The following is a 20219-nucleotide window of genomic DNA, read 5'->3' on the forward strand; positions in this document are numbered from 1 at the left end:
ACAGTTACACAGGGAAATATGATGAACTTGCCTTCTCTGAAAGCTAGTTTAATAGCCTTTTAAGAAGTTTTGCTTTAGATAAATAAAAACATTGGGTAAAATGAAGAGATGGTTGCATTACATAATATATTATACAGACAGTCATGTCAAATGACGTCTTCTCCATTCTGACCTTTTAACCTGTGAATGCCCATTGGGAATCAGCGTGGTAACTCTTTCGGACAGAAATTTGTCGAAGTAGTTCAGAATTCTTCATCCCATCCAGACAGTTAAATAGGACAGGAAACATAGCTCATTCTCGTAGTGACATCCTGGCATGCAGATTAATCATTATTTCGGTGGAGAGGAACCTCGTGAGCTTCAACAAGGGCAAGTGTAGAGTCCTCTCCATCTGGGAAGGAATAACCACACACATTAATACAGGAGTGCATTAAAAAGAGCGTGACCAGCAGGTCTAGGGAGGGGATCCTTCCCCTCTACTCTGCCCTGATGAGGCCACAACTGGAGTCCTCTGTCCAGTTCCGGGTTCCCAAGTTCAAGAAAGACAGAGAACCACAGGAGAGTCCAGCAGAGGGCTGCAAAGATGATTAGGGGCCTGGAGCACCTCCCTTAGAGGGAGCTGAGAGACTGTTCAGCCTACAGAAAAGACTGAGAGGGCATCTTGTCAACACTCATAAATATCTAATGAGTGGGAGCTCGGTGGATGAGGCCAAGCTCTTTCAGTGGTGCCTGGTGACAGGACAAGAGGCAACAGGTACACAGTGGAACACAGCAAGTTCCATACTAACACAAGAAGGAACTGCTTTACTGTCAGAGTGACAGAACACTGGAACAGGCTGCTCAGAGAGATTGTGGAGTTTCCATCTCTGGAGATACTCAAAACCAACCTGGATGCTTTCCTGCTATAGGGAAGCCTAATTTAGGAGAGGGTTGGATTGAAGGATCTCCAGAGGTTCCTTCCAGCCCTGCATTTTGTGATTCTGTAATTCAAATGACCACCATTTACTTCTACTCTCCTTATTTAGCAGATTCTCCTTGGATATGTCTATTGAGATGCCATATAGCATTGAAAGCCTACACAGTTGGACACATAAACTTAAGATAAAGGTAAATTAATTTCTCTATAGCTGTTCCTCTGCCTTAGAAGTTCTGCCATGCATTTTAAAAGGAACTTTAATCCTAGGAAATATGTGTGCAAGATTTGTGTGACTTTGTGCAGTATTCATCCCTCAACCTGATAGGTTCTGTTTTTCTCAGATGAATAATTCTGTTGTTTTGAATCCTTTTTGTTTTGTTTGTCTTCAAGTGAATGATGTTTGAAAGAATATAGTATGTAAATAGCAACTATACCTTTAAAGATTAATATAATCTTTCTGGAAAAGATCTCTGTTACTACCCCTATTAAATGTTTTGTTTTCATTCCCTATCCTCACGAATCACAATTTTATTTTGTACAAGTAAAACATATTCACTGTACAGTTATAAACTGAGATTATGCCTGTTTTTTCCTCTCTTCCAGAAAACAGAATGCAAGGCTGTAATTAAGACCGTAGACAACAGTTCTTTGGACAGCAGTGGCTTTGGTCTAGATATATGGATTTCTCATGCCTATGCACCCCGAATGTGGGTAGAGAAGCATCCCAACAAAAATAGTGAGGTATGGCACACCTGTCATAGTTTATGAGGTAATATGTTAAAACACAATAAACAGATGGACACCATAGGCAGTGTTCAATAGAATCTTGGTGATTTTCTTTTATCCTTTGCCTTGGAATGGAGTGAAGGTTGAGGTGCATTTTCAACAGTGTCCATTCACATTTCAGTTGAAACACGTTTTTCTAACAAACTGTTGTGCTGCTGCTTGTACTTCTCAGAAATGTGACCGTACTGCTTAAGTGGATGATGGCAGTTATGACAACAGAAGACAATACCTGTAAATTGTTTTTAAATTGGAGTAAAGAACTGAATGCTGTTTGCCAACGAGTGAATTGGATTGTAAAATTAAACAAAAAATATTCTGTTTTCAATTTTTCATGTGGAACTTGAGGTATAGCTAAAGCACAGGAAAATTGCACTTTTCAAGAATTTAAAGTAAATGAAATATATTTGGTAAAATTTTCAAATATTACTTTATTCTGCTCTCATTCGTAATGAGGAAAATGAAGATGCGTGGGTACATTTCCAGTGAAAAAGTATTTGTTCACTGCACTGATTTTGTTTCTCTCTTTGTAGGCTTGCATGCTTGTATTCCAACCAGAGTTCGAAGCAGCATTTGATGAAGAGCAGCTGTCCAGTGAAATTATTATTTTACTAGATTGCTCAAATTCTATGGCAGGTTCAGCTCTATTGCAAGCAAAGCAGATTGCTTTACATGCCTTAAAACTGCTTAGTTCCAGACAAAATGTAAATGTAATCAAATTTGGCACAAGTGAGTTTCTTTGTTTCTTTCCTAACTGTAAGCCACCTTTTACTTGCCACGACTCAATTTTATGTGCATCATTATTATCAAACCAACTTAATACACTGCAACTTGGAACATGTAGTAGTGTGATGCATTTCTATCCTGATATTCTAGTCGTGAAACTTAAACTTGTGTTTCCAAGCGTTGATAAATATTAATATTTCAGTGCTCTTAACATCTACCTTTGTTTACAGATTTCTCAGAATTTTCTTCATTTTCAAAGAATACCTTCAAGGATTTGGCATCACTAACTGAGTTTATTACAGTAAGTAAATCAATTTGGTTGTATACTAAAGAACACTTCTTGGAAAGGAATGGTTATCATTACAAAAGTTACCCAACTTTTTCTTTTCTTTAGGCTAGCTTCTAAGGATTTTTTTAAATAATGTTATAATTTTTATAATTATTTACCCTAGTAACAAGCACAACCACATCTAAATATTAATTCCACTACGGTTTAAAGTAATTGCTTAAGTTGTTATTTTGAAAGTAAGTAGGTATCTGTATTAGGAAAGAATTACAATGTTTCCCGCTAAAATAATCCTTTGGAGCTCATGCTTCTTGTTGCCTGCCCACAGCAGAAGAGGGGAAATTATTTACTTCATATAATCACAGAATGGCTGAGGCTGGAAGAAAGTCATCTGCTCCAACCTCTGCTTGAGCTGGGAAACCTAAATCAGGTTGCTCAGCACCATGTCTAGGTGGCTTTTGAAAATCTCCAAGGAGGGAGAGTTTACAGTTTCTTAGTCTGTTCCAGTACTTTGTTACCTGCACAGTAAAGAAGTGCTTCCTGATGTTAAGCTTTATCATTTGTAAAAGAAGGCAGCATTTAGATGGGCCAGAGGACTTTTATTGAGAAAAAAAAGTGCTTTTGTCATCAGAAGATCAGATGTAAACTATTTAGGATGAACAGGTTTGGTTTGTTCTATGTTCTAGTATGCTCTTCATCTGTAAATAAAGCTTCTTGATGCTAGCATAATACTTGAGATGCTAACATAATGCATGATAAGGTGCAAATGATTGATGCAAAGTAACACAGAGGGGAAAAAGGTGCTAACTGTACCTGTATGATGTTGGGCTTCCTGCAGTAGAGAGATGCTGGAGCCACATTAAATAGCCCTTTTTAAACCAGGGCCCACCATTCAGCAGCAGGCAAACAGGCAAACACTTAGGTAGATGTATAAATCTGTGTTGCTCTGGTGTCTTGAATGCTGTAGATACTTCTGGTCACTCCATCTCAAAACAAAGGGCTGGAGATAGAGAAAGCAAAGATAGCCAGGTATATGGAAGACATGCTGTATGAGGAAAAGACTTTTCCTGATTTTTTTTAGTTTCAGTTGCATCCTTACACAGTCATCTCTTCCAGGATAAACAGAGAGGAAGAGGAGAATAGGAATGGTGATTTGCTGTTCCTCACCTCTGATGGTCATAGCACACCCAGCAAATGATCCATCAGCAGATTTTAAAGAAAAACTAAAGCGTTCTTGTCACACTTGAGGGCAAATTATCCTTCAGTTCAGAAGTGGGATAGGCAGATTAAAAGATAGAGCTGTAAACAGCTTGTGGATGCAGTAATGTGGATAAAAACTCCAGAGATTCCCAAAGCACGGATTACTGAAATTTCTGAGAATTTTGGGAAGATTTATAATTGCTGTTATGCATTTTGCCTATGAAAAATGTTTATTGCTTAAACCAGAGAAGATACCGAATGCCATCAACCTCAAGCTCCACCTCTAATAATTACGAAGAGCAGAAACAAAATAAAAGTTAATAATTAATAGTTTATAGTTAAATAAATATATAGTAAGTAACAAATCAATTATGTACTAGGTGTTATTTTAGAAAAGATAAATCAAGTTCAAACTAACATTTTAATACTTTACTTTTCAGTCTGCTACAGCAACAATGGGAAACACTGATTTATGGAAGAGCTTGCGTTACTTAAGTTTGCTATTTCCTTCTCAAGGACATCGTAACATTCTTCTTATATCTGATGGACACATTCAGAATGAGAGTGTGACCTTCCAGCTTGTGAAAGATAACGTCCACCATACGAGGTTATTCACATGTGGTGTTGGGTAAGCACCGCGTTGGATTTTCTTTTAAAGCACTGGTATTTTATTTGAAGTGAGAGATTAGTAAGCTGGGAAGTGCCAGATGCTTGGGTGCTATCTTAAAGATCTATATATATTTAGATTAAATGCAGAAATGTTTGCATATCTTTAATAACCAAAAAGAAAAATACGTAGAGTAAAATACCTACAGTAAAGTTAATTCTATGTTCAGATAGCCTTACCTATTCATATCTTTCCTCATTATAACAACTTTCCTTTTTAAAGGTAAAATCAGAAAGTATGAGAGTTAATACTTTAAAACATTGCATTTCATGTTTTGGTTTAGTATGATTTCGGTAGTGGAATTTCAGTGTAACATTAATAGTTGTACAATTTCATTATTTCATTTTCATTTCTTTTGTAAAGACAGTGTAAGCATTAGGTTCCCAAACCTGTGGTACATTTCACTGCTGGAATGCAAGCTACTTCAAAATGATGTGAAAATGAACCTCCTCCACTCCAAACCAGTTTCTGTCGTTCAGGGCAAATCAGGGAGTGACTGTGTCAACTTTTTTTGCTAAACATCCAAATTCACACTTCCTCCTCCCAAATGGAGACAGGAGAAAGGAGACATGATTTCTCTATTACATGTGTGCTCCCAATCCGGAGGAGGGGAGCAAGAGCAACTGCTATCACTGTAACTTAGCTCAGATCTTCTACAATGATGGCAATATTAGAGAGAATGTAGCTTGGGAACATTTGTTATGAGCTATCTGTGTTAGAGACCTCAGGAACAAGTAAAACCTCATTGAAATTCATTGTAATGTACTTCAATTGTTCAGTTTTGTTGTTTTTTTTTTTTTTAAAGGCAAGGTATGTACTCACCTGAAATGACTTTGGAAAAAAGGACTTACAGCTAGGTATTTCACATTGCCAGGCATAAGTGGGAAGAAGTCAGATAGTATTAGCTTCTTACTATTCCTTGGGAGGGAATGCATCAAAATAGAGACCAATGGACACCAATGGTAGGGTCCTGTTCTTCTAGAACATCTTTTACCTTCTGCACGGCTCTGCCAACATTCCCCAGTTCTCACAGCCATGAGCCCTCTAACAGCACTGCACAAGCACCCCTCAGCCCATGGGCCAAGCATCCCAGTACAGTTCCAGTGTATTCACATGTTTTAACTATAACAGAATTTGCATCAACTCACAATAAAGAGCAGATGGTGCGTGCCTCCTTACATGCTAACATCCTTTTTAAAGTACTTACAGTCATATTGTGTTCATTTTCAGCATATTTACCTTCATATTCTTGTAATGACAGAATTAGGCCTGGGGATGGATTGTCTCAGTGCTGATAGGCTAAGGAGACATGGCTTTTAATAGCTCCTCAAGACCTGTAACACAAATATGATGGTGCTAATGTGCAGCAGTCTGCTTTCAGGAGGTGGGATCTGTGTTTAATGTTAAATTCATTGTTAATGTTAATTCAATGTTAATTCATTGTTAAACAATGAATTGGGAAAGAGTTGTGAAAGAGAAGTTGGCTCTATGGTTGGTACTTCTGTGTCAACAGAGTTGTTTAGAAGGCTGTATTAGTACAGAATAGTCATCATTATCACAGTTCTGTCTGTGACAATTCAAGTGAATGAAAAAAACCATAGAATCATAAAATAATTTGTGGTGGAAAGGATCTCAAAGACTATGCAGTTCCAACCCCCTGCCATGGGCAGAGACAGCTTCCACTAGATGTTATGTGTTCCTGTTATGAAACATAGCCTTACTATTTGTACAATTTTTTCTCAAGGAGATTTGGTGACAGTTCAGTAGGTTTCTCTAAAACAATGCTATAATGCTGTCAGGACTGAATCTACCTGTCTGACAAAGAATCAACACGTAATATTCTGTTTCTCACTCACAATAACTTTCATCTGCTTAATTGTTCTCCTGTAATACTCCCTAAAGCTCTCTTTGTCTATAGCTTCATAGCAGCCAGAGCTGGGGAGCAGAGCTGATAAGTATTATCGTATCGATTATGTTTTCCAGAAAGTAAGATTCCCTAATTGATTCTGGATTTAGCTGTAAGATGATTGTCCCCATACTAAACAGTTCTGCTGAGACTGAGGTTAATTAGATGAATCAATTAGTTAACGTCATTTTTATGATCCTTATTAGTGTTGGACATTAGTTAATTTCTCTTCACATCCTTGCATTAGGATATGGAGACACTCATATGCCTTGTAATTTCCTCAAATATTATTGGGAAATCTGTAATTCAGCAGCACCTTCATTGGCTCAGTCACTGTCAGTTGGTCCATATCCTGAAAAAAGTATGGAATTAAAAGTATTTAAATTCAAAAAACGTGCAGTAAAAATTAAAACCAAGACATCTTAAATGGTATGAGAAGTAGAAAAGAGATCGTATGACTTAATGATTTGATTCAGTAATTACATTACATAAGATTTGTTTTTCTCTTTAGTTCCACAGCAAATCGACACATGCTGAGATCTTTGTCCCAGTATGGTGCTGGAGTGTTTGAATACTTTGACTCGAAATCAAAGTATAACTGGGAGGCAAAGGTACACTTACAAATGCTGAATGTATTCCATATGTGATCATTGTCTGATATCTCAATATCTGATACTGAACATTTTCAGTATCTCAAAATGGGAGTTACTAATTCTTCATTTCATGGTTAATGGGGCTTATTACAATAAGAGGGGCAGTTGATAGAAATGGAGGGAGAAATGCTTGTCTGTCAAGTCTTCTCTTATTTTAAATAGAAATGCATAGATATTTAGAAAGGGAAGTATTTGGTTTGAGTGTTCCAAAGGTTTCAGGAGCATGCCTTGTTTTCAGCAGGAACATGTGCTACAGCGGAATATTGATAAGTTCTTTGATAAGGGAAGGAATTTGTCACTGTACTTGCCCCACTTTCCTATTCCTACTGGTCACTGAATGTTAAAAACAATGTTAAAAAAAACAAGAAAGCCATGAGTTCATTTTTCTAGCGCCTTTGAAAGAGGTCTGTGCTTTTTGTAAGTGCAATAACCCCAACTTGGAAAAAAGATGATGAAATTTCAAACTTTGTAAGTAACTCTCCCTGCATGGAAAAATATAGTTTCACTTCTGTCATAGCTCACAGTCCATCTACAGCATCGTCCTTGCTGTAATGTGGAGGGTTGTAGCAACTGCATGCCAAAACTTTTGACTGTTGGTACATCTGGAAGATACAGGCAATCTAGGACTCCATGTGCAGTGCTTCTCAGTTTCCCAGTATAGTTCTGTGCCTACAGCTCTGTCCCGTGCCTTGAATCTGGTCCCTCCTGAAACAGTGACAGTATAGAAGGGACTGCAGCATGGCTAGTATCTGGCATGTTTTTGGCAGGGGAAAGGACTGAAAATGTAAGTTTATTCTTTTGCTCGTCTGGCTGCCATTTGAATGATACATGCAGAATTATCCAAAGCAGACCATGGAGATGTGCAGAACACAGAGATGTGCAGAACTGTTCACACATTTCAGAGTTCCCACACAGGAGGTGCTGGGTGTAGCAGACCACATTCTCTAAATTTTTTGCCAACCTGAAGAAAGTTCAGTCTCATATCTCACTTAAAAGCCAGTGCAATAATGGCTTAGTGATTATCCTCACTACCTCAAAGCATTAGACTCTTTTACCAATATGTGGTGACAATTTTACAAGTACATGCCCTTAGTTGTACCAAAAATAAAAATTGAAAGAAAAAGAAAAGGAAAAAGGAAATATGTTATTTTTGTATCAAGAGATTATATTTTCTCTTAAAAGCCTAGAAGCAAACAGAGCTAATTTGTTTTCAATCTTTACACAGATACAGAGCCAAGTATCTAGAATATTTTCTCCAGGATGCAGTTCTGTTTCTATTAAATGGCAACAGTTTGATATAAATGCACCGAAGCCAATGCAGGCTCCTGCTCAAATACAGTCTTTGTTTACCAATGAGAGGCTTCTCGTCTATGGATTTGTCCCTCACTGTACTCAGGTAAAGACTGGGATACATACTGCTGGATGGAAATCCACAGCTGAAGAGATTGCAAGATGTACTGTGTTATATTATGTCATGCTTTATCCAGCACGCTTTTAGCTTCTTTACTGCTAAATATAATTCAATATTTAAATTATTAGTCTTCCTAGTGAAGTGCAGAGAGGAAAAGGATACCTTATTTAATGTTCAAGTCACTGGACTTTGATAAATACAGGATTCCTTTCTTTGCAACTGTCCCCTTGTTGTAAGGGGAAATGTTTTTAAGTATAGCCATGCAGAGAGACAGACTTGAGTTACATTCAGGAATCAGGATAGCATTCATGCGTTCTGGTAGCACAACATAACAAGAGAAGGAAACTTGTTTGTTTTTTTTCATTATAGGCCACCTTAAGGGCGATAATAAATGACCAAGAACTACAAACTGTGGTGTCAACTACTGAATTACAGAAGACAACAGGAACGGTGAGTTTGTGCAACACTGTCTGTGCACACAACAGTGAGCGAAGCTGCTTTAAGCAACAACGTGCTGCACTGTGCTTCTTTGAGTGAGCTGAAACTTCTGGTTTCAGTAACTTTTTTATTTTTGCTTCTGATGTTTTAGCACAGACCAGCAGTCTTCAGGCTTTTAAAGGGAAACTGTTTTACATACAAATGTCAGGTTTCTAACTCAAAACTTCAACTTTTCAAAACAGGAGATGCTACTTCTTATTCTGATAATTTATTTGGGCTCCAGTTTTATCCTTGCATTGGCAGCTCTTCAGGTGAATTCTGCATGCTGCCTCATTCTCTCTCAAGTTGTAAATTGTTTCCATGTGGACAATCTGCTTACTAGTTTTTAATCTTTTAAAATGTCAAAACATTAAAGTGTTACTAACCTTTCAGTTGCTTCAGTAACAGTGAAATAAATAACTGGAGAGAATTTATATAGAGAAAAGCACAGCACCAATCTTGAAAAGGCAAACAAGCTAAAAAGAACCATTTATTAATCTAATGGGTGCCTACGCTTTAAAAACCAACTGAATAGTCAGCCTTCAGTATTGATTCTGATAAGGCTGTCATCCTTTCCCCACTGAAGAGCTGATTTGTTTTCAAATTGAAAAGATTTTGCTCCCTATTTAGTGTAGTCCACTTTGAAAACTAATACTGTGGGTTGCAGTATTAGAACAGCTCGTTTCCCAGGATATGTTCTAATACAGACAAGTGGGACTGGCAAGTAGAAGCAATGTGTTTGCTTAACACAAAGGATTTTTGTTTTTTAAAAAAATTCTGTAGTACAAATTCCAGATGTAGTTTAAAAAATGCAGCTTTGAAAGGTGTCAGGTGATAAGACAAAATGTTGAAAAACAGGACCAAATTAGAAACCATTATTTCTAATAATTCTTGATGTTTTAGATGAACCCTGAGCATTCCTACCTGTTTCTTTTGCCAGTTCACCTAAGATCAGAAGTAACTACTTGCTTATGAGGTTATCTTAAGAAGTGGCTCCCTTCAGCATCTACTGTTTTCTTCCAAAATGAGCCACTAGGAATGTTGAGCAATTAAACCTGGAATACAAAGTACTTTGCCATGTCACCTCCATGGTGCTCTTTCTCTTTGTTACCTTTAATATACCAAGCCAAAAAAAAAACCACCATTTTTCTTTCCTATGAAAGAGTGGTTCCATTTTAAAAAGGACTATCTGATTAATAGAGTTCAGTACTTCCCTTTTCTGCATACAAACCCTCAGGTCAAAACTGACTTGATTGTGGTAGACCTAATGATTCTTTGAAAGTTAAACTCAATGTACTTTTCCCCGAAATTCTGTAGTTTTATGCACAGGACTCATTTACCCCCAGCTATCTAGATATTCCTGCTTAAGTCTGAGGTGATTGCCCAGGTTCCATTTGCAGTTACTGGAGAGAGATTTTTTTTCTTCCAGAAAGGGAATTCTCCCTACTTGTTTTAGGTGGATGTTTCAAAATTAGATTAATTACCTGAATTTTCTGCATTCATTTATTTGCTTTTTCTCATCCTTGACTGGCGAGAATGTATGCAACAAGTGAAGACCTGATTATCTTTTAGCTTGATAACATTAAGTAAAATAAAAATACACCTTAGGTGCAAGTTATGGTTGCTTGTTAAATGCAGAATTACCTTGCCCCTAGAAAACTGGATTCTGTGTACATATGGAAGCTATTTGCCTGATGGGGGATTTTGTAAATAAAAGGAAGAATTTTAAATATATATATATTTATTAGTAGTATTATCACCTTTGTTTTCTTTTCTAGGTGCTACACAAACTCACAGCAAGAGCTTTCATTAGGGACTATGAAGATGGTATTCTTCATGAGAATGAAACAGAGCATGAGGTTTGATAATCTAAAAGCAGAAAATTTAAAATGTGTATTTAAATGTCAAATAGCAAACGTTTCAATCGAATAGAGATTTTTTTGCCATGTGACTTTTTTTGTTGCAGTTCCAGTGTCACTTTATGGTTAAGGTTACCATGTAGTAATACATTTTCCCACTAAATGAGATTTTGAAGAATTTTGAGACCGTCTTGTGTTCTTCCCCATTATAAGAATATCTTCTCTGAGCATAATGTGTGTACATTTTTCCTAACCTATACTTGTCATGGCACGCTGTTGGTGGTTCTTCTTTCCCTGTGGCATATAACATTTTTGTTTCCTGTAGTTCATACTAGTACAGGAAAAGTCCTTATCTTTTGTATAGGATGGGGTGGAATACAATGGCACTCCTCTCTGTCCAGTTCTGGGCTCCCCAGTTCAAGAAAGACAGAGAACTACTGGAGAGAGTTCAGTGGAGGGCCACAGAGATGTTGAGGGCCCTGAAGTATCTCCCTTAGGAGGAAAGGCTGAGAGACTGGGACTGTTCAGCCTGGAGAAGATAAAACTGAGAGGGGATCTTATCAGCACCTATAAACATTTAATGGGTAGGAGCCAAGTGGATGGGGCCAGGCTCTTTTCAGTGGTGCCCAGCAACACGATAAAAGGCAGTGGGCAAAAACTGGAACACAGGAAATTCCATCTGGACATGAGAAAAAACATCTTTACTTTGAGGGTGACAGAGCACTCAAATAGGCTGCCTAGAATGGTTGTCTCACTAAAGAAAATGCATGCCCCTGTCCAAAGGTAAGAGTAGAGAAAGTTAGAAGGCATAGGCAGTTAGGCAGACCAGTATATTCGCAAGCTCTTCCTTTTACATATCCCAATTTTGAGTACATTGGTGTGTTTCTATATTCAGTTCTTACATCTGTTGATTTTATCTGATTATGTTTTTTCTACCTCCTGCATTTAATCGTGAACAATCTAGATGAAGAAGCAAATCTTGAAGAACATGATTATACGTCTCAGTTTGGAGAACTCGATTATAACCCAGTTTACAAGCTTCATTGCGGTTGAGAAGAGGGTACGTTTTCTATTAAATGTCTTGCTCCCTCTATCTTATCTGTCAGAAGATTCTAAATTATTTAACCTTACACATATCAAAACCAATCTTCATTTAGCTGAACAATGTTTATTAGTTTAGAAATAGAGACAAAGCTATGATTTTTGAAAATATTTTTATTTCTTCTGCAATACAGTGAGCTATTTTTGTTATCTTTCTCATATATTGCGCGTCTTCAGTTTACAACAAAACCTTGTCAGTCAGCATATTCCTGTTGGGAATTGCCACAAGGGTTTGCAGTTTGTGCTAGAACTGTGGAAGCCAAATTGTTCAAAGAGCAAGACCATATGAAGTGCACTTATTAATCCTTCTTCATGCATAACCACAGAGCAGTTTCATAAGGAAGTCACAATACCAAACTGTAGCAAACTGGCCACCTTGGTTATGAATTACTGAAGAAATAGGTTTTGTATGGCAAAAGTCATTTGAGGAGAGTCTGTGTTGGGTGGTAATCACAGAAGGAAACCACAACTTGATTGTATTAAGAATTATCATTAGTATCAGTATTCCTATAGTATTAGAAATTCCTTTACTGGGAATACATTGTTCCTCAGTATAGTCAAAAGTCAGAAGTTAGATTTACTGCTTATTGGTATACACTGAGTATTTTTAACGTTCTACTGTATCTGCTTGTTCTGTTTTCAGTATGTTTTGAATGCACAAATAAAAAACTCACTCTCTGTTATGGCAGATTTTTTTGGTCTAACAGCCACCAAAACTAAGAATTAAACAAAGACTGAAGAGAATTCTCAAGTTTATAACTGTGATGAATTTTATTTTAGGATACTAGTGAAATTTGTTCTGCTAATGTTCCAAACATCCTGGAAATTATAGCTCAAGAAGATGTTGATTTTTTACCTTACATGAACTGGGAACAAAAGCCAGTGGGATCCGGCGTCTTATTTTCAGAACCTTACGGGATGCCTCCATGTGATGTATGTTCTTGTCACTAACATTTCTGGTGTATTATCCAGTTGTGGTGCTGTATTGTATGTGATAAGATACAGTTGTTGTTTATGACATTTCTTCAATTTCTGAATTATCTAGAAAGAAATTAGTTCCACACTGGATGCTTCTTTCTTTTTTTCCTCCTGCTAGCAGGTTGTTGGATAGAGGTGCGTGGGGAGGGTGGGTCCATCTAGGAAGATCAAGGTTTTGACGAGATGAGAAAATCCTGAACTAGTGAAATAGGCTGTTTGTTAGTTATGGTAGCTCTTGCCTTTGGAAACTAGCCAGCAGGTGTCATTCTATTAGTTCTTAAAGTCTTACCAGGTAAAGGTTTCCTCCACATTTCGTAGGGGAATCACTTAAATCATTATTTGTCTATTAAATTATCTTGTACGTGACCATGATGTGCATTTAAAACAACTGAGAAACATCGCCTTAACCTGTAGTCTGTAATGTAAGTATTGAGATTGTGGATTATTTAGAATTGTGTCTGTTGTTTGTACTGTAACTAAGCTCAAAAGAAGGCAACTTATCAATGGGTATAAAAACATGAAGCAAAGGTGCAAAGAAGAGGGAGCCGGGCTCTTTTGAGTGATGCCTAGTGCCAGGACTAGAAGCAATAGCAGTGCATCATGTGAGCTTCCCAGCTTGAGACAGCACAAGCAGGATTCACGTTTCAGTTTGTATAAATCCATCTTCTGTGTATGTAAAATAATAAGGAATGGTAGAACTTCCTTGGATCCAAACTATCATTATAGTCATTGTTTTTATCTTAATAACGCACAACACTTTGTATTTTGTCAGGCAAACTTCACCTTAGTAAGGTAGAATAAGGTAGGAATTTTAGTTTGATATACTACTTTCATCTTGGATGTAAGAATGAGGATATAATGATATGCACAACATAAGAAGAAATACTGCATTGATTAAGAAGAGGAAAATATCTTACTAATTCTGTTATTATGTTATTTCCCTGTAATTTTACTAACCAGGCAGCTCTGCAAGATTCTGAAGCTTGGTCAGATTATTTCACAACTGAGAGGTGTGAAACTGAAGGCTTTCAATTTCAACTTGAAGAACTTTCTGTTAATCAAGAAAGCACCTCACAAGAAGTCACACCACAGGACTATGGATTTCATGATGGTGACATCACAATGATGAAATGTTCAAGAACAATGTCATCTTTACCATGTAAATCTTCTGTGACTGCTTTATTTTCTGGCTCTGGACTAGACACAGGAGGAGAAGCTTATATAACTCAAAAAAATTTACTTCCAACACCTGCAGTTCCAGATTCAGGTGCCCATCTGAGATTTTGTGAACTTCCCATGTATTGTTCTCCTCAAAGTCTTTTTGGAGGAATGAAATATGATAATTCTTCTGTTGATCACATTCCGAATCTAACTGTGTTAAGTTCACATACAAGCACACACTCTTCTCATAAGACTAACACTGAGAGACAAGTTACTCCCAATTCTCCTGCTCCCCAACATTGTGAAAAAAAAAAATTAAAGCCAAAGTATAGGAAGAAAATGGTAATAGGTCTGCACGATGCTACAGCTTCGGAACAGAAATTTCCTGAGAGTGCTGAACTTCTGGTAAGTCTTCTGTCAGGAGTCTTCTATACACAGGATGCTATGAGCATCATGTTGAAATCCAAGCTGCATTCACCTAATGAAAACTGCCATAAAAATACCTTTGTTTCAAGGTTCATGGCTGTGCAGCAGAACAAGAACATGGTAAGGGTGGTAATGAAACTTCTTTCAAGAGACCTGAACCGCGTTATTTTTGTTTTTTTTCTGTTACTGCTGTTTAAAGGGAAATACGTTATAGTCTGAATTCTGTCACTTGTTCCTCACTGCTCTAATAGGTAACTTTTAAATGGAGAAAAAATGCCTCATTAACTGTGGAATTGCAAATACTTTCCTAAGTGGAAAAGAATGAACTTAAAATCTTCAAATTTCAACTTAAAAAAAAAAGAAGTTTGTTTTATAAAGAAGTTTCTTTGAAAACTTTTTAATGCAATTACTTTTTACCATGATGTAGTAGGTGCATGGGTAATGGTGGTAGAGTAAGATTCTGATTCTGAGTGAAAATTATCTTCTTCAGGTACAACCAAGGTGTTTTATAACAACAGAGAAAGAAAGAAGCCAACAGAAACTTGAGTTTACTCCTGTAATCTGGGAAGAAATTTTTGATCTCCAAAATCAGGTACAGTACCAACAGTCTTTTTGTGCATTACTTAAAGTAAAATACTTGTAGAAGAAAAAAGTATTTTTACTTTATACCTGTCCTGAGATAAGCATTTTGTAAATGTATCTGCTTTTTTTCCCTTACAAATTGGTCTTAAGAAGTACATAATGACCTCAAGGTCACGTTATGTTATATTGCTGTCACAGGCAACTCATTAATGGGTGCCTAAGAAACTGTAAAATTAGAGCCAAAAGTAGCTATATACCTCTGATTTAGAGCCCCCATCAGTTTGCAGATTGGGGACTTCCTAAAATGTGTATGAAAACATGTAGGGGAAGACAGGCAGAAGTAGTAGATGCAAATAATGCTCATTAAGCAAAAACTTAAAACAAATTGAGGTTTGGAGAATTGGAGTGAGTGCAGTGGGAACTTCTGCAGGATAGTTAAACCAGCTGAATGGCTGGTGGATTTAAAGCAAGCAGAATTGAACCAATGCTGTCCAAGAATCCTGCAAGTAGGAGTCAAAGCAGGTAACGTTTTGCCTCGTTGAATATTCCCCCTGCAGTGGGACAAGTCCCTGTTCCACCTTAACCATCACCAGTTTGGTGAGCTGACTAAACCAGAGGGTGATGTGATGATCAAGGTCTCCAGATGTATTATATGATCCAAGTGAAGAAACCACTGTGGTGTTCCCTCAGTGGAAACTCCTGTCATGTGTCCACACGGACCGGCCATTCAGATTGGTGATTTGTTCTACCCCCCTTTGCTCTGACCCAGTATGTCAATTTGTATGCAAAAGTAGGGAAGTATAACTAACTGAAGCAGCAAGAAGAGGTACACATTTTCCTATATTTTTGATGGGTTACTTTTATCAAATTATTTCTGCACGTTGAACGATTACCAAATGCCACACGTGGGGATACAAGGGGGAACAGACTTGTGATTGACTTAACTCACAAAGTGAGCTTCAAGATTTCTTTTGTTTTTAAGCAAAATTGCAAGTGCTGAATTTTAGAAAGAAAAACAGTTCCTCACAGGTTTTTGCACTGAATAAGTTTAGTATCTAACAGAATCTCGCTTTTTACATAAATTGGTTGTTTAATATTTAAAGATTCATTTAAAATCATGCATCGTTTTCTAAATTATCTTAAATGAATCTATAAATTGTTATCAATTCCTCTACAGTCATAGTAATCTGTGACATCATACTGCAAGGGCAGACAAAAGTTTTGAAAGTGACATTGAAGAATAAGTGGTTGAATATCCTCTCGAAAGCCTGTCTTCCATCTCATCTGAGAGTAGCAAACTGACAGCTAGTTTTAATCAGTTCTTTAATTTTTGGCAGGAAAAGGCAGATGAAATAGGATTGGTTTTGTTAATACTATATTTAACATAAACAGTAATCTGACTTTACAGAGACTTTGCAATCCCTCTAGAGGAGAGAGATCCATTATTGCTTCTTTAGGGTAAGACAAATGCTTATTTTTGAGCACACTGAAAATAATTTTCTGAAGGAATTTGTTTGAAATAAATCTGATGCGGCCGTGTTGTCATTGTGCATGGTTTGTATGCGAGTTCAGAATTAGCTCTGTTTGATTTTTTTCATAGCTTAACTACAGTTTTTCAGGTCAAGTAGAAACATGGGGTGTTACATCAAAGATTTTTGAAGTTCAATATTTGAGTCACCTAATTGATCACAGTGAGCTGACTGAGAGGTGGTTTGTGTTTGTGAAAGCTTTAAAAAACATTTTTAAATACTTGTCCTTTGTTTTAGGTTGTTCCTTACAAATATATTTTAGTCTTCTCAGTCTTTGCTTATCCATATCTTTGTTTATTCCACAGGATGGCTCTTGGAATCTCAGTCCACAGTTGGGAAAAATCTTGAAATTTGATGTTGATTATTTAGTTAATCATTTCCTTATTAGAAAAGGCATTCAGTCACTCGGTAAATACTTTTTCAGTTATTAAAACAGCAGTGCATTGTATTACATTTCCTATCCTTCTGTATGATTACTTTGTGTGCCTGGTGGAACTTTCCATAAGATATGCTCAGCATTTACGTGGATCTCCTAGCTGTGTTTTCAGAAGCATCTGATTTTAATTACACATATTCATCTCAACTTCTCTTGCAATATAATGTCGTGCTTGCTAAGTACATCTCCTAGAGAAGTACATGGAGGATGTGAAATAGCTGGAATATCAATACAGATTCTTTTCTTTCAGGTATTATTTCTGCTGTATTAATACCTACTTTAAAAAAAAAAAACAAAGTTGAAAGGAAAGTCAGAAATTCTCCTAGGAGAGAGACTGAGACCGCTTCTGTTTTTCACATTTCAAATAAGATGAATAATATATAATTTTTTTCCCTACATGCTGTTTGCAGCTCATTTGGTAGGCATTCTGCCTATACACACTCTGTCTGCTGCTTGGTCCTGTCAGTTGGTGCTCTTTGCTGGCAGCGGACCAGAAAACTTGGGGACGAAAAGGCAACTCATTCTCTGTAAATTATTAGAGAAATTAAATAGTATATGAGTATTTTATCAGCACACAGTGCTTCGTCAGAGCACAAAAATCTCACATTTACCATTCCTGCATGCATTCAAATCAAAGTCGATTAGAAGCCAAGCAAACACAAACTGCAGACATCCTAAAAAAAGCATTACCAGGCTTAGAGTCTGAAAGTCAGCACTACATTTTCTGGATCACTAATGTGAATATTCTTGATAGTTCTGACTGTATCATGAAACAACTGGGTAGCATCAGAACTTAAAAACTTTTAAAGCTATGCGGGGACACACTTTGCAGGAAGTCTCTTTTCTGCTGGCAAGAAATCATTCAAATGATTTCCCATTTCTTCTTTCTTAGGCACAAATGGAAAAGCAAAGCTACTGAAATTGATTGCTACTCTTCTTGTGCTACAGTTCATACGCTGTGCAAAGGAACTGCAAGGGATAGTCTTCAAATCACTGATGAAACTGGATAATTTAACAGCTTCAAGGTGTGCTTTTACAAAATCTTGTAATTTAATATTGCAATATAACCCTTCTTAACAACAATTAATCTCATTATAGAGAGTAAATGACCATGCTATAGAATGTAGCTGCAGAAAAGGGAATGGGAAATGTTGATACTGGTGGCACACAGCTTCTTTTAGGAGGGTGAGTTGGAAGAAAGAATATTTTGCAAAATATAATACAAAAATTGAGAAGTATTTAAAGTAGGAAAAGGTTTGTACCTCTTATCAGAATCACTGAACAATTCATGACCTCTTCAGGTCATCTGTTCCTTAAAGCAGAGCTAACTCAGATAAATCGCTCAAAATCCTGCCCAGCTGATTTTTAAGGATGGAGATTCCACCATTTCAACTTTTTCCAGACATCAATCATTTCAAACTTTCCCTTCGTGACACTTTTGGCTCTTGGCCTTCATCCCTTTTTAACATTTTCTTTATGCATTGTTGATTTTCCCAGGTGTACACCACAAAATACAATACTTCTGAAGTCGTTAGGGCAGATGATTGGTCACAGCACAGCTTCCACACTTTCCACTTCCCCTGGGGAATACTGATGTTAGCTCATTCTAACAACTCCCACTTACTTCTGTATGTCCCAGTTCTCCATTAGCTTTTGAACATAGGGTTGCTGCATCTGGAAATTTCCTTTCATTCTCAGTGAAGCAAATAATTGTCAGGTGGGAAGTTTTTTTGTTACAGAGGAAAGGCAAAGGTCTTAAAAGAAAAGGCCTGAAGGAATAGGCCTTCAGTGAGTCTGCATTGCCCCAGACACCAGCTGATTGTGGCGCCAAAAAGAGAAGCTAATACCCTTAATGCTTTACCAGGGAAATTAACAAGAGGACAAGAACCCAGGAAAGCCCTGCAGAGTCTTCCTCCCTCTCCTGAAACTCCCTGACAGAGGGAAAAATGATTGTAAAATTTGGGCTGAACACAAAATCACATTGACTGCAGGATGAAAGCAAGTGGGGCAGACCACAAAAGTGAAAGAATTCTAACATGCAGTTGTACAAAGGAGTCAAGTTTGCCATTATGAAATACGTAGAACTTCATGTGGGAACTGGAATGGTGTAAATGAATGCAAATTATGATTATGTACAGGCATATTTCCCATATGGAAGACTCTGAAAAGATGGGGCAGAGAAAATGATGTCGTTTTCTCTGACAAATGGTATTTTATGTAGGCTGTGTTTGCTGTACTTTCTCTTTCAAATGATAGAATTTATTCTAATAAATCTCCATTTCTACACACAGCGGTGTTCACTGGGCGTTTGAGTCCATCAAGAAAGCAACAGAGTGGGTAAAAAGAGTTGAGGGACAATTTGCATCTATTTGCTATCGACTTGAACTTGGGAAAGACTGGGATTCTGCCACCAAGAAGATACTGGGGATCGAGTGCAACTGACAGCAGCTCTCCTACTTAAATCATTCCATGATTGTGATTGTTTAAGACAACAGCAACGTTAGCTTTTCTTGCTGCTTTACATATTTTGAGTAATTTTCACCTTGAGTTATTCTTGAGTGATTTTCATAGCCACAAATACTGTTACAGTATCTCTGTACAGACAAGTACTGTTACAGTATCTCTGTTTTATTTCTTCCAAAGTCCTACCTTCTCTGCAACGCAGCGTGTTTTGATGGCTACCGCTGTGCTTAGCAAAGCCCTAATAAACACCTTCACGATGCAAACTACCGGTGCCCTCAGTTGGATGCCTTTGTACTTCTGCAGCGCGCCCCGGAGGAGCAGAACGCTGCTTTTCTCCGGCCGTTTCCCAGTCGCTCAACGTCCCTTTGCGGCCACCTTGTCCGCAGGTTTTCTGACGGCAGTTCTCACTTCTGTTCCAACCGTGCCAACAGCGCCAGTTTTCACGCGGGCTGGACAGCACGAGTGACGGTGTTCCTTGATAGCTGCTCCCAGGACAGCTCTGCTAGCACTCTGGCACCGGCAGAAGCGCTTAGCGCAGCAACAAAAGGTTCACCGCTTTTTCCCACACGAAGACCCCATCCACCCGTCGAAGCCCGCCGCCCAAAGGCGCAGCCGCCCGCAGCGCGCCGAGGACGGGTAGCCCCGCCCCTCCCGTGACG

At 37.7% G+C, this 20219-nt stretch overlaps 1 protein-coding gene across 4 annotated transcripts in view; it reads left to right on the top strand.

The window, feature by feature from the left end:
• The window catches only part of PARP4 (poly(ADP-ribose) polymerase family member 4), a 42923-nt gene extending 23100 nt beyond the window's left edge, over window positions 1-19823 (top strand). For 3 of the 4 annotated variants that reach the window (XM_042867418.1, XM_042867420.1, XM_042867421.1), the window contains 16 exons: window positions 1026-1107; window positions 1520-1657; window positions 2233-2428; window positions 2656-2726; window positions 4352-4539; window positions 6996-7095; window positions 8363-8533; window positions 8918-8998; window positions 10804-10884; window positions 11849-11944; window positions 12766-12918; window positions 13924-14529; window positions 15041-15142; window positions 16967-17069; window positions 17990-18122; window positions 19389-19823. In XM_042867418.1, the coding sequence (XP_042723352.1) occupies window positions 1026-1107; window positions 1520-1657; window positions 2233-2428; window positions 2656-2726; window positions 4352-4539; window positions 6996-7095; window positions 8363-8533; window positions 8918-8998; window positions 10804-10884; window positions 11849-11944; window positions 12766-12918; window positions 13924-14529; window positions 15041-15142; window positions 16967-17069; window positions 17990-18122; window positions 19389-19539 (2452 nt within the window). In that variant the 3' untranslated portion in view covers window positions 19540-19823. The remainder of the gene's footprint in view (window positions 1-1025; window positions 1108-1519; window positions 1658-2232; window positions 2429-2655; window positions 2727-4351; window positions 4540-6995; window positions 7096-8362; window positions 8534-8917; window positions 8999-10803; window positions 10885-11848; window positions 11945-12765; window positions 12919-13923; window positions 14530-15040; window positions 15143-16966; window positions 17070-17989; window positions 18123-19388) is intronic. The other variant, XM_042867419.1, reaches the window with a different exon arrangement.
• Window positions 19824-20219: the final 396 nt, after the last annotated feature.

Source organism: Lagopus leucura, unplaced genomic scaffold (genome assembly GCF_019238085.1).
Source record: "Lagopus leucura isolate 7727_CA_CO unplaced genomic scaffold, USGS_WTPT01 Super-Scaffold_100001, whole genome shotgun sequence".
NCBI classification, from domain to species: Eukaryota; Metazoa; Chordata; class Aves; order Galliformes; family Phasianidae; genus Lagopus; species Lagopus leucura.